Below are 14763 nucleotides of genomic sequence, written 5' to 3' on the forward strand. Positions count from 1 at the left end.
AGACTTGGGTATATTTGAAAATATTTGATCGTTCATCTCCACTTCCGTAACGTACACGTCTTGCTTTTTTATCTGATATACGACTCGGATATATTTGAAACTATTCTACTGTTCTTGTTTACTTTGACGCCACACCTTCTCCCCACCCCTAATGATTAATCATAATAATTTTTTCTAATGATTCATTAAAATATGTTGATAACAAAATACAAAATTAATTTTTATAAAATATAAGGATTATTAATATTTTTAGATAATTTTCGTAAAACTATGCACTTGGTCACGTGACAGCAAAAAGACTATCTAAGCTTACAAATACAAAAACATGTTACTTGCAAATACTTGTAAAAATGGGTATACGAAAATTATTATATGTTACGGATTGATACCATTCGGGACGCCATTACACTCTGCACTGTTTTAGAGGTAAAATTGAATGGGTTTTTTAAAATACATAAGATAAATAGTATTTTTTTTAAATAATACATTCTTGGTGTAAATCAGATACTTTTTCGTTTAGGAAAAAAGGACAATTCAACAATAAGCTGTTTGACTATAACACTAGATAACAACATAAATTAGATTTAATAAATAAAACACTCCTTATAGTTTTATCCCAAGGACTCTCTGTATAATAATACATAAATACGGTCCTTTGTGCATAGATAACTATCTACAAACTACAAACTTTAGGCAATATACGTAATCTTAATTGAATAGTTAATTCGAACATATTAAATCAGCATAAAACTTCACTGTTCATTTGAAATATACTTTATTTGATACTATTGCGCTCATTACCGTGTATATACACAACCAATGTATTAAAGGAACAAAATAATACCTAAATTTCGAACAGTTGCATTTTCGCGAAAGATCATTGAATTTGGAACCTCAATAGCCCATTGGAAAACTTGTGCTTATTATTTTAAAATGTAAGTACAGTCATTAACCCTTCATCTAGCCTTTAAAATTTCTTTTGTTAAAATCGCCACGTAGCCATAATCTTTCGTGTCGTTTAGCGTGATCAACCCGTATACATTTTTTTGTCAGACAAAAAAATAAATGGTGGAAACGCAGATAAATCATGTTATACATTAATCGCAACTATGTATAGCACACTTATTTGCGCTTCCACTATATTTGTTTAACTCATGTATATAATCTGTCAAACTGTACTGTAGGACAGAATGTCGAATAATGCTAAAGAAAAGCGTGTACTGTTGTGATCATTAATGTATGCTACTTTTTACTGTGGTTTAATGGCATTTTTGTACACAGATAATTAAAATATATAAAAATTATAACGAACAGTTTTCACATTATTGTTGTGTTATCAATATGTTTATAATTGAGATTAAAAAACATAAGAAGACAATCAAGAACCATTTTTTATATTATAATGAAAGATTTACAATCTTAAAACAGACGAATGAATCAAATTTTTAAAATTTTTTTTTACTTAATGCGTTCTTGGTCTGTAAAAAAATGCATTACTGTTATAGTATAAGCCATAATTTAAACGCGAAAAAGCAAAATTTATAAGGATTGTTAGACTCAACTGTCCGTATAACTCAACCGTTTGATTTAGAACAAAAGTTTAAATGTAAAAAATGTTCCTAATAAAAAAATTAACAATTTTAGTTTGAAACATTATTTCGTTAACATCACTGTTTACCCGTCTATACACAGGTTTTGTTGTATAATAATGTATATATTTTAAATTTATGCGTTACATATATTATGTATGTGTTTGTTTGTTTATAGCATATACTATACCCATCCATTAAGGCAGGGAGAAGAAATATTATTTTGTCTGTAAGAGTGAAGACCTTTCTTTACTTACCTGACGCAAAAAAAACAAACGATTACGTTATCAACACTGTCTATACATGGTATTTCAACAATTAATTCAGTAAATTATTTGTTTTCACTTGTTTAATTGTAAAGTAATTGATAAACGTTGATAAGTGAAATCGAATCGTTCTAATATTTATCGTCTATGTTTGGTAATGTAATAGCTTTGTTTGAATATTTTCAATTAAATGAATTTTAATTGAAAATTATATATTATTCTTATTAATTCTTATTAAGCCAATAATCCTATTTGAATTATTTTGCTAAAAGAAAGTATTATTATTAAAAACTTATAGTTTTTAGTTCACTTCTATCGAATACTACTTATAATTTTCCTAATACCAGGGTATTACCTGAAAATCAATTATAAATGATACTATTTTATAATGTGAACTTTACAGAATGATCCGAGGGAAGTAAAAAAATTGCTGATAACATTTTGTAAATTCGAAAATTTTTCCATATAAATTAAAAATTAATGCCTTATCGTAATTCCTAAACGCATAAACCGATTTTGATTTTTTTTATTTGATCAAGAGACGTGGGAAAGCTTAATGTTCCAAGAAAAATTAGAGGGTTTATGTAACAAAGCTCCTTAAAAATATTATAAGTGTTCGGTTTTGTTGTAAATAATGTACTGTATTTTATAGTTAATGTTTTATAGTATAGCAGTTTTATATACCCGCCGCTTCGGGTATCAGCTCGTATACGAAAAAAACACAAATATTAGTGTTACAAATATTAGTTTGCATTAATCTCTAATATATCCCTCGTATATTGCCTAAATAAAGCAAACAACCAATTCATCGCACGCTTAAAATGTATGATTTTTACGTAGTATCTAAACATTCTAAAAGTATGCTGCTCATGATTCCTTCTGACTCACATTGTATTAAACATTGTAGAGAATTTTCAATTTCTTTAAAATAAAAAATATGCACACACAGGAGCTACGTTAGCTTGACAAATTTTCTTCAGTATAATGTACAAGAATATTAAATTACTTCAGATTACATTCCAATATTTCGAATTGAAAATGAGAATATATCTACTAAAATTATCTAATAAGTTTATTATCTATTATCAGTTATCGGACGAATAGGTAATAAAATTATAATTCCATTTTTTATAATTTTGATTTAGGTAAATAATTTCGCTTAATTAGTAATAGGTAAAATATTGATGAAGTTTCCAGCATATGAAGTTACATAACTTTAAAATAGAATATTACGACCCTAAGCTAGAAAGTTGAATTTCCTGACAGTTCATGTAAATAAAATGTTGCTATGCTACCAAGTTATAAAAATCAGAGCACACTTCAACTCTATTAGCCTTAGCAAGGCACAAAAGTAGTTCTTTCTGGAGCCAAATGCCACCAGAAAGTACTTACTTTCGGCTAGGGAAACAGAAAAATATTTTTCCATGTGCTAGGTATTGATCTTAGTTTCTATTTCATAGAAATCACCAATTCAATCGCTATGCTATATATTACTGTGCCAATACAATAGCAGTTAATGAAAGTTATTATCTGAGGAGTTGAACGTGCACAATCCATAAGATGCACAATCACACAAATAACTTTTGTTTTAAAAAAATGTTCAAAATAAGCCAATCAATCATTTTAAAACATTGAACGTAAATATCTCTGTCAATATTTGAAAGTCCATTCGAACATTCGTAACATATCTGTAGGTATATATCGGAGAAAAAGAAACTCTCTTATATTTCACTGTATTATAGAACTTCTTGAAGAGCATTTGTAATTTAATTTTCTTGTAATTATAATTAAATTGTATTGTTTCAAGTAACATTTGTGTTATGATATGAGTAAAACGTTGTAGATTATTAAGTATGTACTATGTATGTAACATATTGTTTGTAATTTTACGAACCAATAACTATCACGTGTTCAAATCATTTTGTATTCATTAATATACATCCATATTTATTATAAATGCGAAAGTGAGTTAGTTTGTTTGTTTGATACGCATTCATGCATACACTTGTGAATGAATTTGAAAGAAACTTTACAATAATATAGCTCATACTTTAAACACACAGGTTATCAGGTAATAATTTATAAATATTGCAAATATCTGCCCGCTTCGCTGGATAATTGTGAAAATTAGTAATGTATTTTCATGAAACTTTACAATAATATAGCTAATACATTAGAATCACACATCCCTATATATTATAAATGCGAAAGTGAGTATATTTGCTTAATTGTTTGTTACGCTTATGAAAGTGAATTTATTTGCTACTTTACCACTCATAAAACTACTGAATGGATTTTCTTTACGAAAATATAGCTCCTACACCAGAATAGACAGAGGGATTTAAGTTTAAAAGAAAAGACTTTATTTTGAAAGCAAAGATTAAATAGGTCAAGTGAGAGCAAGGAAGGTGAGGGCTATAATGCTGTGGTCTTTACTTTTAAAATGTAAATTACCCAGCGAAGTGGGCGGGTATCATGCTACTGTTTTTTGTACGGGAATTTCTATTTATACCCGCGGCTTTGTAACGTGGTTTATAAACTAATTACATTGACTTTTTGTAATAAAATAAAATTGAATTTTACCTGCTTTATTGTTAGTTTTAAAAAAATTTAAAAATTGATATTTGAAAAAATGAAAATATTTGAAAATATGTACATTTTGCCATGAGCTGATGAACTGTCTAAGCAGATACTGCGGCAAAAAAAAAAAACAAATACAACCTCAAAGACAATTTAACATTTAGCGATAGAAAAGAAAATATGAAATAGGATGATTGTATGATTTTAGCCAAACTTATAATTTAATTATTATTATTCTTCATTCATTTGTTACTCGAAATAATAAGGAACTCGTCACGCTTCAGCATGTTCGCTCTCTATTCCGTTTTTTTGTTGATTTGCGACGTATCCGTACAAAAATGACTTTCGGTGATTTTTGAACATGGCATTCATTTTAAGTGTTTAAGGAATCTTTTCTACACATTTGTTTGAACAAATTTGCATTGTTTTTATATTAATATTACTTAAAAACGTTAGTTTCAAACTCCAAATGCATTATAACATACATACAACTGAAATTTATAAAATTTTTAAAACACCCGAGAAATTTTTGGGGTACGGAATCTTAAACTCGCACTTGAAACGTATCTCAGAACATTTTTCATTAAATTACCTTTTTCTTTTGAGTTTTCTTCAATTGAAAGGGTTTTGAGGATCATGGCCTACTTTAGTTGTTCTGGGTACGCAAACATAAACTCGCTCCTGAAACATCAAATTACCGTTCAAACGAAACAAAAAAATTGGTTCATCTATTTAGATGCCACAGGAAGACACGCAGATAGACAGAAACACATAGCCGTCAAATTTATAACACATCTTTTTTGGTTCGGGGATTAAAAATACTTACATGTAGCTAAAGATCTCCGATTTTTAGGAATAATCTGATCCACATATTTTAAAAAAACTGACTGTTTTGATTGTTATATCCTCTTTTGATTGTCTTTTTCACTCATTTTGTTTCTTTCATGTATTACAGTTACCTAATTGAAATGTATTTGTTTCAGAATATTGCAATATTGGTTGTACTGTTGTATAGTTGGCGTATTAGTGTAAATATAAAGCGTTATGGTGATCTACAAGATGTTTATTATGGTAAGTAAGTTTTTAAATAAATTTTTTAAATAATAATGTGGACATTCTATTTTGAAATAGAATGTAGTATATATGATCTTTTAAAAAAACGTCTCGTTCTTGGAGTGTCTGATAAAATGATTTTTGGTTAAATTATTTTCTTATTTGCCTCCTTTAGCCTTTTTGAAATTTTTTCATTTTTTAATTGTTGATGTTGTTAGGACGACATTGATAACTGTTTCTAAAATTTTCAGTCTTTCTGAAATGGTTAAATATGAATTCTGATATAGGATCTATTTTTAAATCATAGATAATAGGTTTTTCAACTAAAATTTCATCTTCAAAATTTACGAAATAATGTTTCAAGCTAAAGTTTAAAACTATTTTTTAACAGCCAGAGAGATAAAGTAACATTTATAAAAAAATAATTTAATGCTAGCTAATAAGCTATGTTTAAAAAAATAGCCTTTGTAGGTTACATAGAATTGTGATCCATTGTTTGACTTTACTTTTACCTCCTTTTAGGTACAGAACAACTATGGAGCTAATACAAAAATGGAGCTAATCTGTCTTTTAACATTTTGTCTCTGTTGTACTGAATTAGAATATATTTAGTGTATTATTAATGCGTATCCCATTGACAGCATTTCCGGAATATAATTACATAACTTTATCTTCAAAATACGATATCACTAAGACATTCATTTAAAAGCACTGAAATTACTTTTACTGCGAATATGGTAAAGAAAGCTTACAACTAACTAAATACTTATGAAGTTGTGAGAATATTGCATGTTTATTTGAAGGAATGTGAGCAGAAAGTTAGTTTTCTCCTTGTCATTCTTGTATCATGACTATAGTCAACAAATTATAATGGTAAACTCATAAATGCTTTTTATACGAAGGAAAAATTTCTTGCTGTAAGATTTAAGCTGTTAAAATTCCTATTTTTAAGATAATACTTATTATAGATCATAAGTGGCTACGATTTGCCATACTTAAGTGTGTGACTAACAAACAATTTTTGAAACCGCTTACTAACTGGCCGAGAAACCTACGTAGTTATTATAATTTTAAAAGATCTATTTGATTTTTGTGTTAACCTGAACTGACTTCGAAATGTCCGCGCTCTGAAAAGGGTGAAAATTAAAACTTAAAATACGACTTTGGTAAATCATTTGGTTTTCGAAAGAGTCACTGGGAAATAAATTTTCTTTGAATTCTGTACGCGGCTGTGAAATAAAATCAAGGATCTTTTTTAAAAATTTTGAAGTTGTAATGGTAATTTTTTGAGTTATTCGGAAGAACTATTGGCGATGATTAATTGCGACATCTCTGACTACACATTTTCTTAGGAGTGAGGAAAAGTATTTATTATATTAAACCTCAACATGTCATACGAAAGTTAATCAGAAATCGGTTTGAAAGGAGATACACTATTATGATTACTTAGAAATGTTTATACATATAAGAAGCATATAGAAACAAACAAACATATAGAAAATTATGTAGTTGTCAACATCATTTTCAATAATAAGACGTATGTATATGTTCGACTAAATAGGATATGAACTGAATATGCAAATAAACTAATAGATTTACTCACGATCGCATCGTATATAACATATTATTGACAAGTGAAAATACATGTTATTGCAGATTAATAATATTATCTACATCCATTACTTTCGTATGAATAGTCAATGAATGGATTTTGTTTATTTAATACTTTTAATGAAAGTATCTATAAAGTATCTATATATTTAAAAATGTTATGTTCGTTTGTGTATTGAGTCAAAAAGTGAATCAAATTTCTATTCAGTTTATTATTTTTTAAAATTTTTTTATATTTATTTCTAACAAAATAATGTGAAGTTTGTTAAATAAGCATGTTTTAATAAAATAATAATTTATTACAATATTTGAAAGAAAGTAGCATTTATTTTATTATTAACATTATTATTTACTAATTTGATGTAAGAAATGCAATATCTAACCATTTTAGTTCGTTAATAGTCAATAATAATCACAAATAAACAAGACCTAAAGGTAATCATGATGAATGATCGATTATTTTCAAGTATACCCAAGTATGGTATCTAATAAAAGGATATGATGTGTTCATTAAAAAACTGCAAGTTATATGAAAATCAGTAGAGCAGTTTAAAAGTTGTGAACTCTCTTATCGGGGCTATATCGAATTACGTAAAATTTACAAGATACTTCTCATCTATTTTCATGTAACCATAATATCCCACATTGAAGCTTGGCTGGGTACAGCTAGTACTTTTATTTATTTATTTTATACTAATATATTTATATTTAATAAAAGTATAAAATTTTTCATTAAACCTTATAGTTTTATTGAAAAATGTCTTTATTAAAATGTAAAGGCCAGCTAACATGAAAAAGGGAAGGACTGTTTGCACGTAACGTATTTTTTTACTGTGGAGTTTACAGTGTAATCCATAGGTTCCATGGGTAAAATATCTCCCAAATTATTATGATTTTCAATTTCATTATTCATCGGTTAAGTAGATTAAAACCGTACCTAGTATTAGGTGGATGCAACCGCATTTACTCAATAAAGTAGTAAATTATTAATAGCTAATACTTTTTCATATTTGAGTCATGTTAGATTAGTTCATTTTGTGATTTGAATTTGTAAAATCTGTTTTAAATTACGTAAGAAAACTGGAATAAAAACGTTAATGAGATGGTTATTATATGTTATTTTTGAAAATCGGATAATTTTTAAAGATAAAATATTTTGCACAAGCATATATTACGTCACACGTTGCAGTAAGTTGACATTGGCAACAATGATGTGCTTTATGAATAGTATAAAACCGGTGTTTGTGTCTGGATAGATGATTTGTCGCGGTTCTATAAATTATTAGTCGACTGTCGAACGTTTTTAATGATGTCTGAGTTCACTCAAACCGGTGTGTAAGTCATAATTGTATTTTAATAAAAATGTATTACTGAAAGAAACGATATCTATTGCAAAAAGACCTAATAAAAATAAATAATGTAAACTTAATTTTAAAAATTAAGGACCCCAGTAGAATAACGGCGTGACCTTACGGTTATTTTCCTCTGAATGGTTTTTTTAATTATTGTAATATGTTATTATAACGCTAAAAATAAAATTGAGGTATTGCTTTACATACAAAAATCTGAACTTATTAAATTAAAATGGTTAGTTATGACACCATAAATGGTAACCGTGAACTGGATTTTTTATTGTCTACTAGCGATAGTGATGAGTTCATCAACTGACACAAAAAATACTACTTAGTTTAATTTTTTTTAAACTAAAATTTCGGTAATTTGGTTCTTATTTTCATGTTCCCATAAATCGGTAAAAAACTGAAGACGGAGTTGTAACTAGACAAATACTTTTTTTTGCAATAAATAAGTTGCGCTTGTGTTATGGAATACAACATTTTCCAAAAAAATTATTACATAATATTTGTTTTTAGTTATGCCTATATGTTTATTTTAAATTTATGGAAGAAGGGCTTATGAACAGTTTTGGAAATTTTTTAGTAAGAAAATTTAAATAGAATTATTTTGAGGTCGAAAATAGATTGCTAAAGCCTTAAATTATAAGAAATTTTAAACATAAGTACACCTATTCTAGAAAAACAAAAATTCAAAATAAATTTATTATGTCTATTAGTGTTTTTCACTTAAGTATGTGTGAGCACGGTAGTGGCGGCACAAATTTAAAAAATTGGTATATTATCTGGCGTATTTTTCAAAATATCCAAAATTGAAAATTTTATTCTTATTTTTCTTCTACATTCATAAAGATATACTAAAAATCAGCAAAGTTTAAAATAAGATAAAAATAATTTCAACACTAAATCTACCCTGTTTGTACATCCCTTAAATGGATGGAGATACTTGTTTTTTTCTTTTCAATGTCATTGCTTATGTGTTTACTTTCTATTAAAAAGATTTTTTTTAATTTTGTTTTCTTTCTTTCCAAGTAAAAACTATCAAAAAATTTTAAAATATGTCGTTTTTGAGATTTCTTCATGAGAGCAATGTATTTTATATTGTTTTTCAATGACATTTTTCTTAAAAAGTTGCATGGATACCTAAGATGAAATTTTAACCACATATTCTTTGAGTAAATGTCTACCTATATAAAGTCTATATAAATGTCTACCTTTTGAGCTTTTAAATCAATTATTGTTGCCGTGCTCATACATCCTTATTAAGTACACTTTAAAAATTTATGCCTTTATTGCATCCAGCATCGCAATTACCCAATTTTATTGCATTTATCTTAAACAAAACTCGTTTTTACTGAAGCTAATTTCGCGAAAAATCATAATTTTGCGTACTTTTTGTAATAAACTAAAAATAAAAGTTGTGGCAAACTTTCTACAACGTCTTAGGATAAGGTTATACGAGATTTAAATAGTACCCTTACAATATTTACTCTTATACATTTGATTTTATGATTCTAGTTAAACAAATAATCATAACTTTTTAAAGTTTGGAGAAAGTTTTTGATTCAATATTATATCAATGTTTTCTTTTGTAACACATCATGTAAAAGTAAAAAAAAGTATATTCGTATATATTTTATCACTCCTGCATCTTCCCATAACATGGATATATAAAAAAGTTTGTTTTAAAAGAAGAAACATGTTTTTTGAAAAGTTAACAAACCAAAATTGTTTTGTTGATATTTTCATTAAGTAAACTTTTTTTGATGTTTTTTGTACAAAAAAATTACTTTTATTTTACAAGATATTTCATTATGTTTAGGTTAATACAGAATGGTATCAAACACGTTTAATTATCATAGAAAATTAAAAATTTGATGTATTAGGCAACTATGGCTAGAGACGGATTAGGATAATTCGCCGTCCTAGACAAATGTGAAATTGCTGCTCTCTTTTCCATCTTCTTCTCGTAAAGTTTTTGCTTTGTCCCGAATAGGAGCATTTCTAAATCAATGAGAACAGAAAATTTTTCGTAAATTTTTCATATGGCATCTTTCCCATGAATCAGTCAACAACTTTTCAAAAATAGCATTGCATGTATTGATTCTAAAGTCATTTTTTCCGAGCAACGCCACTTCTCCTGTTCTAGTTTCGTCATCATAGATTTTCCTTCGTTTCACGCTGCTTACAAGTGTTTTGTACTCTTGGTTGACTAAAAAATCAAATGCTTTCTTTTCAAAATAGTCAAAGTCCTACGTACATCACCTAGAGTTTTGAGTAGACTATTATACAATTGAACTACTTCATTGAGATGAGTGTGCCTGGATTACAAGTTTTTGCTTACAGAATTGAATCTCGATAGTAAAAAACTCCACAAACATTGCATGAAAGCTGTCTCAAATAACTCAAAATGATTTCGAATCCCTTTGGCTTCACTCCGAGTTAGAGATTTTTTTCGTTTTCTACAAAGCCTAGCTAGGTACAAAGCCTGAAGTATTTCGATGTAAAATAAGTTCATTTCTAGTGATTACAATGTACGAGGCTCGTTATTCGCCCGAGTATAACTAGTTTTTTATACATCCCAAAAAGTAGCATTATATTTAATGTAGGCGGTAAATTTGCTGCCATAGAAATCTGACGCTTTAAGCAGCTGCCTACCTTGCCTACTCAGTAAATCTGCCACTGATGGCGTCTATTTTTGTTTTTATCTGATATTAGTGAATTATCCATCTATTTTTGTCTTTAGATATTTTACAAGGAAAAAAAATTTCAAATTTTTCAAAAGCTCCTTCTGTTTTAAGATCCTCTTAAATTAAAGTATAAAGACCAACATATTTAAATCAGACAGTAATTTTTAATCAAACCCCTCTCAATCGCCCAAAATCGAATATCAGGAAAACACCATATTTTTTAGTTTAGTGTACAGAAGGCAAAAATATTGTACTATCACTACCCGCCATCAAACGGTTTGAATTTTTAGGTAAAGATGCATGTCAACTCCTTAATTAGTATTTTGTAAGTATAAAAAGAGATACTATACCTAATTTACTCTTACACCCTAAATTGAAAATAGATGTCAAATAAGCTGCATATTGACTTAAGTATAGAGCTATGCCTCGAGGCACAGCAACTTAAATATAAAATGCATGAAATAATGATATTAATAACATCTGTCTGATATGTAGTGTATTTATTTTCTGCCTTGAACATACATTCCAGAACAAATATAAAAAAATATTTGTGAATAAATAAAGTCACTTTCCAATAAGAAACAGAAGACTATTGCTGTCATCGTAAATTTTCATTGGATTTATGTTTCTAGTTTTATTTATTACTTTCTCTCTATTGAATTAAATTAACTGTACACAGTACTTCATTAAATTTTTATGTGTTGGCGGCGGGATATTTTGTCACGTTATTATACAGGGTATCCTTAAAATCTCTGAACAACGCTCTGTCACAATTACAAAAATAAGACACTTTAGCTTAAGGTGCTTAAATACTAAGTTGATTTATTTGAAATATTAAAATTGTCTTTCGTAACTCAACCACAAACTTCAACCTCAGACTTCAATTGATTTTTTGTCGAAGAGTATGTAGACACTGCTTCTAAGGAAAAACTAGCTTTGATAAAAATTAAGTTTATCATCGCAGAGCGTGGGGCATTTAGGATTCAATCACCTCGTATTTCTACGCCCATGACGATAACGGATTGAAAGTAGTCAATTTCAGCATAATACATGCAGTTATTATGCTAGGGCTATGATAAAAAAAATTTCGACAGAATTTAACGAGAAATTTAATTTAAAAACTTAATAAGGCTTACTATTAAATCTCAGAGTTTAAGAAATTTTGACTGTTAAAAACGTCAAAATTAATATCTAAAAAACGAAAAGTAAGACCTAAATTTTTTTTTTAATTTTTATTCCAAAACATCAATTTTCCTACATTTTTTTCAATTCTGTGGAGAGAATTTTTTAATATTGTTAAAAATAGCCTGGAGGACCATGAGTTTAACAAGCTTTAAATGGGTAAATCGCGAACTTTGCAGCTGATTATCTCGAGATCTAAGCGACTAAAAATTCTGGAACTTGGGTATCTCACAGCGAACATTATTCTGTGCCTGTGAAAAAAACAGGCCAAATATGTGGAGTGCATTCATGACTGAAATACCTTAAAATCTGTTACTTCATCATTCTAAAATGCACCTAGATTTTGGCTATTGTTTGGGTGTAATAACTTGGGGTTTTAACTTTTTTTTCTAAACTGAGTCCAATGATTTAAGTTACAAGCGTAACACTTCTTCAATCCTTCTTCTCTGTGTAAGGGGGCGAAGCAACTTGATGCTAGGGAAAATTTAATTTAAATGACTTATTTTAAGCTAACTATATCTGGTGGTGCAGACCTTTCAGGAGCACCCTGTATATATATATATATATATATAAGAAACGGATGACTTATACGACTCCTTGTTATCTATACATATGCCTTAAAGGTAGTCTCCTTGTCGATATTAGTATTGAAATGAACATTTTCGATTTTAGATATTCATCGATTTTAGATATAGCTTTTGCTTTGACTATTTTTCATTGATTTAAAAAAAAAAAGATTCATTTGCTTGAAAATCATGTATAAGAGTGTTTGTCCTTAATCAATAACAACCAAGTCCAACTTCGCTCCGCCGGTACATCAGAATAAGATTTTATTTTGTATTTTTGCCACGTATTATTATTGATTCCATGATCTATTATGTTTTTTGATTTTACAACATTTTTACTTGAACCATTTGATTTACTAGAAATCCATGAATTTTTAATGACAAACGCAGATCCTTCGTACATCTAAATCCTTCTTAAAAAAAATAAATTATTATTATTTTTACTCTTATTATTATTATTTAGGTTCAAATTTTAACATATGTTTGCCAAAGGGAGGGAAGTAGCAGATACAGAGTTTGCACTTCAGAGCCATTCGTCTTTCTGAAGAACGTTCACTGGTCGGGTAGTAAGTATGTCCGTTAGAGCCGGTGGTAATTTAATAAGATTAATGGCTTGGTCGAGCAGCGTACTATCAAGGTCTTAGAGCTCGATACGCTTCCTATATGTTATTTATACCTACAAGATATATGTATAATGTTTACACTCCCAGTTTTTGTTGTGAGTGTAAAGAAAACTGTTGGTTTAAGATTGGGCTTCAACCTGGTATCGGAGTTCTTTCTCCGAGCTTGTCTGGGCAAAATAAATATATTGCGCAAATTTTACCTCAATTATTCATGAAAATCAAAAGTTACATGACAAACATGATGACCAGACGTTGAAAGACATTCGCACAATATCATCGAATGTTTTGGAAGTAAACATTTAAAAAAAATTATCAAAGTGATAATCCAAAATCAGCATTATTCAGACCAACACTAGACGATATTCCTACTATAATACAACGAATTACGATGTGTATGACTAAATTGTAATGATATAGTATGACCATAAAAACGAAAAAAAGAACATTAAAATATTACTACTGCCCAATAAAACAAAATCCAAACCACCTACATATTTCTAATAAAACTGTCACTTTTTTTATCTTACTTAACAATTTTATTTTTTATTTTTCATTTTAGTGTTTTTTTCCCTTATTTTATTTTGTTTTATAATTCAATAAAGTTTATACAATTTACGACATACGACATGTGATCTTTTTGCTTATGAACTATAAACACTCACTGTGTATAAAGCACTCTGAATTAAGAAGTCCAGGATCCAAAAAATTCAAGTACCCTTTGACGATATGGAGCTTAAAAGTGGAAATTATTTCCCCGATGAATAATCTGCTATAAATAATGATTAAGGAGTTATTGATTATGTACAACGTATATTTACAACGATCATTTACTACGACAAGGGGATAAATTATATATTTTCATCCAAAGCATAAGAATTACCTTTTTAAACTTGCATTGACACTTTTTTAAACATGTGTTTTATCTTTAAGGTTGTTAAGTACAAATTTTTGATTAGTGTGAAACATTCTGTGATTGGCGTGAAACTTTATAATTTTTTAAAGAGTGCTCTTAAATATTCATTGGTTGAAAAAAATTTGATAAAAAAAAGCGGTTTTCTACATAAGAATGGCTAAAGTTACAATTTAATTTCAAGCACTGCGATTATACCCAGTACTCTATCGATTTGAAATTTGAATATATTCATATTCCACCTACCCTGGATACTTTTAGTGAAATAAGAAAAATTTTTATAGTCCTAGGGCAAATAACAATACCCTTCCATTAAAATAGTGAAAGAAAAACTGTAAAAT

At 28.3% G+C, this 14763-nt stretch overlaps 1 protein-coding gene across 1 annotated transcript in view; it reads left to right on the forward strand.

The window, feature by feature from the left end:
* LOC123292687 overlaps nucleotides 1-14763 on the forward strand; it is a 186872-nt gene that overhangs the window by 41800 nt on the left and 130309 nt on the right. Inside the window, exon 2 of the mRNA XM_044873400.1 lies at nucleotides 5419-5506. Coding sequence (XP_044729335.1) covers nucleotides 5419-5506 — 88 coding nt within the window. The remainder of the gene's footprint in view (nucleotides 1-5418; nucleotides 5507-14763) is intronic.

The sequence above is a fragment of the Chrysoperla carnea genome, chromosome 2 (assembly GCF_905475395.1).
Source record: "Chrysoperla carnea chromosome 2, inChrCarn1.1, whole genome shotgun sequence".
NCBI lineage: Eukaryota > Metazoa > Arthropoda > Insecta > Neuroptera > Chrysopidae > Chrysoperla > Chrysoperla carnea.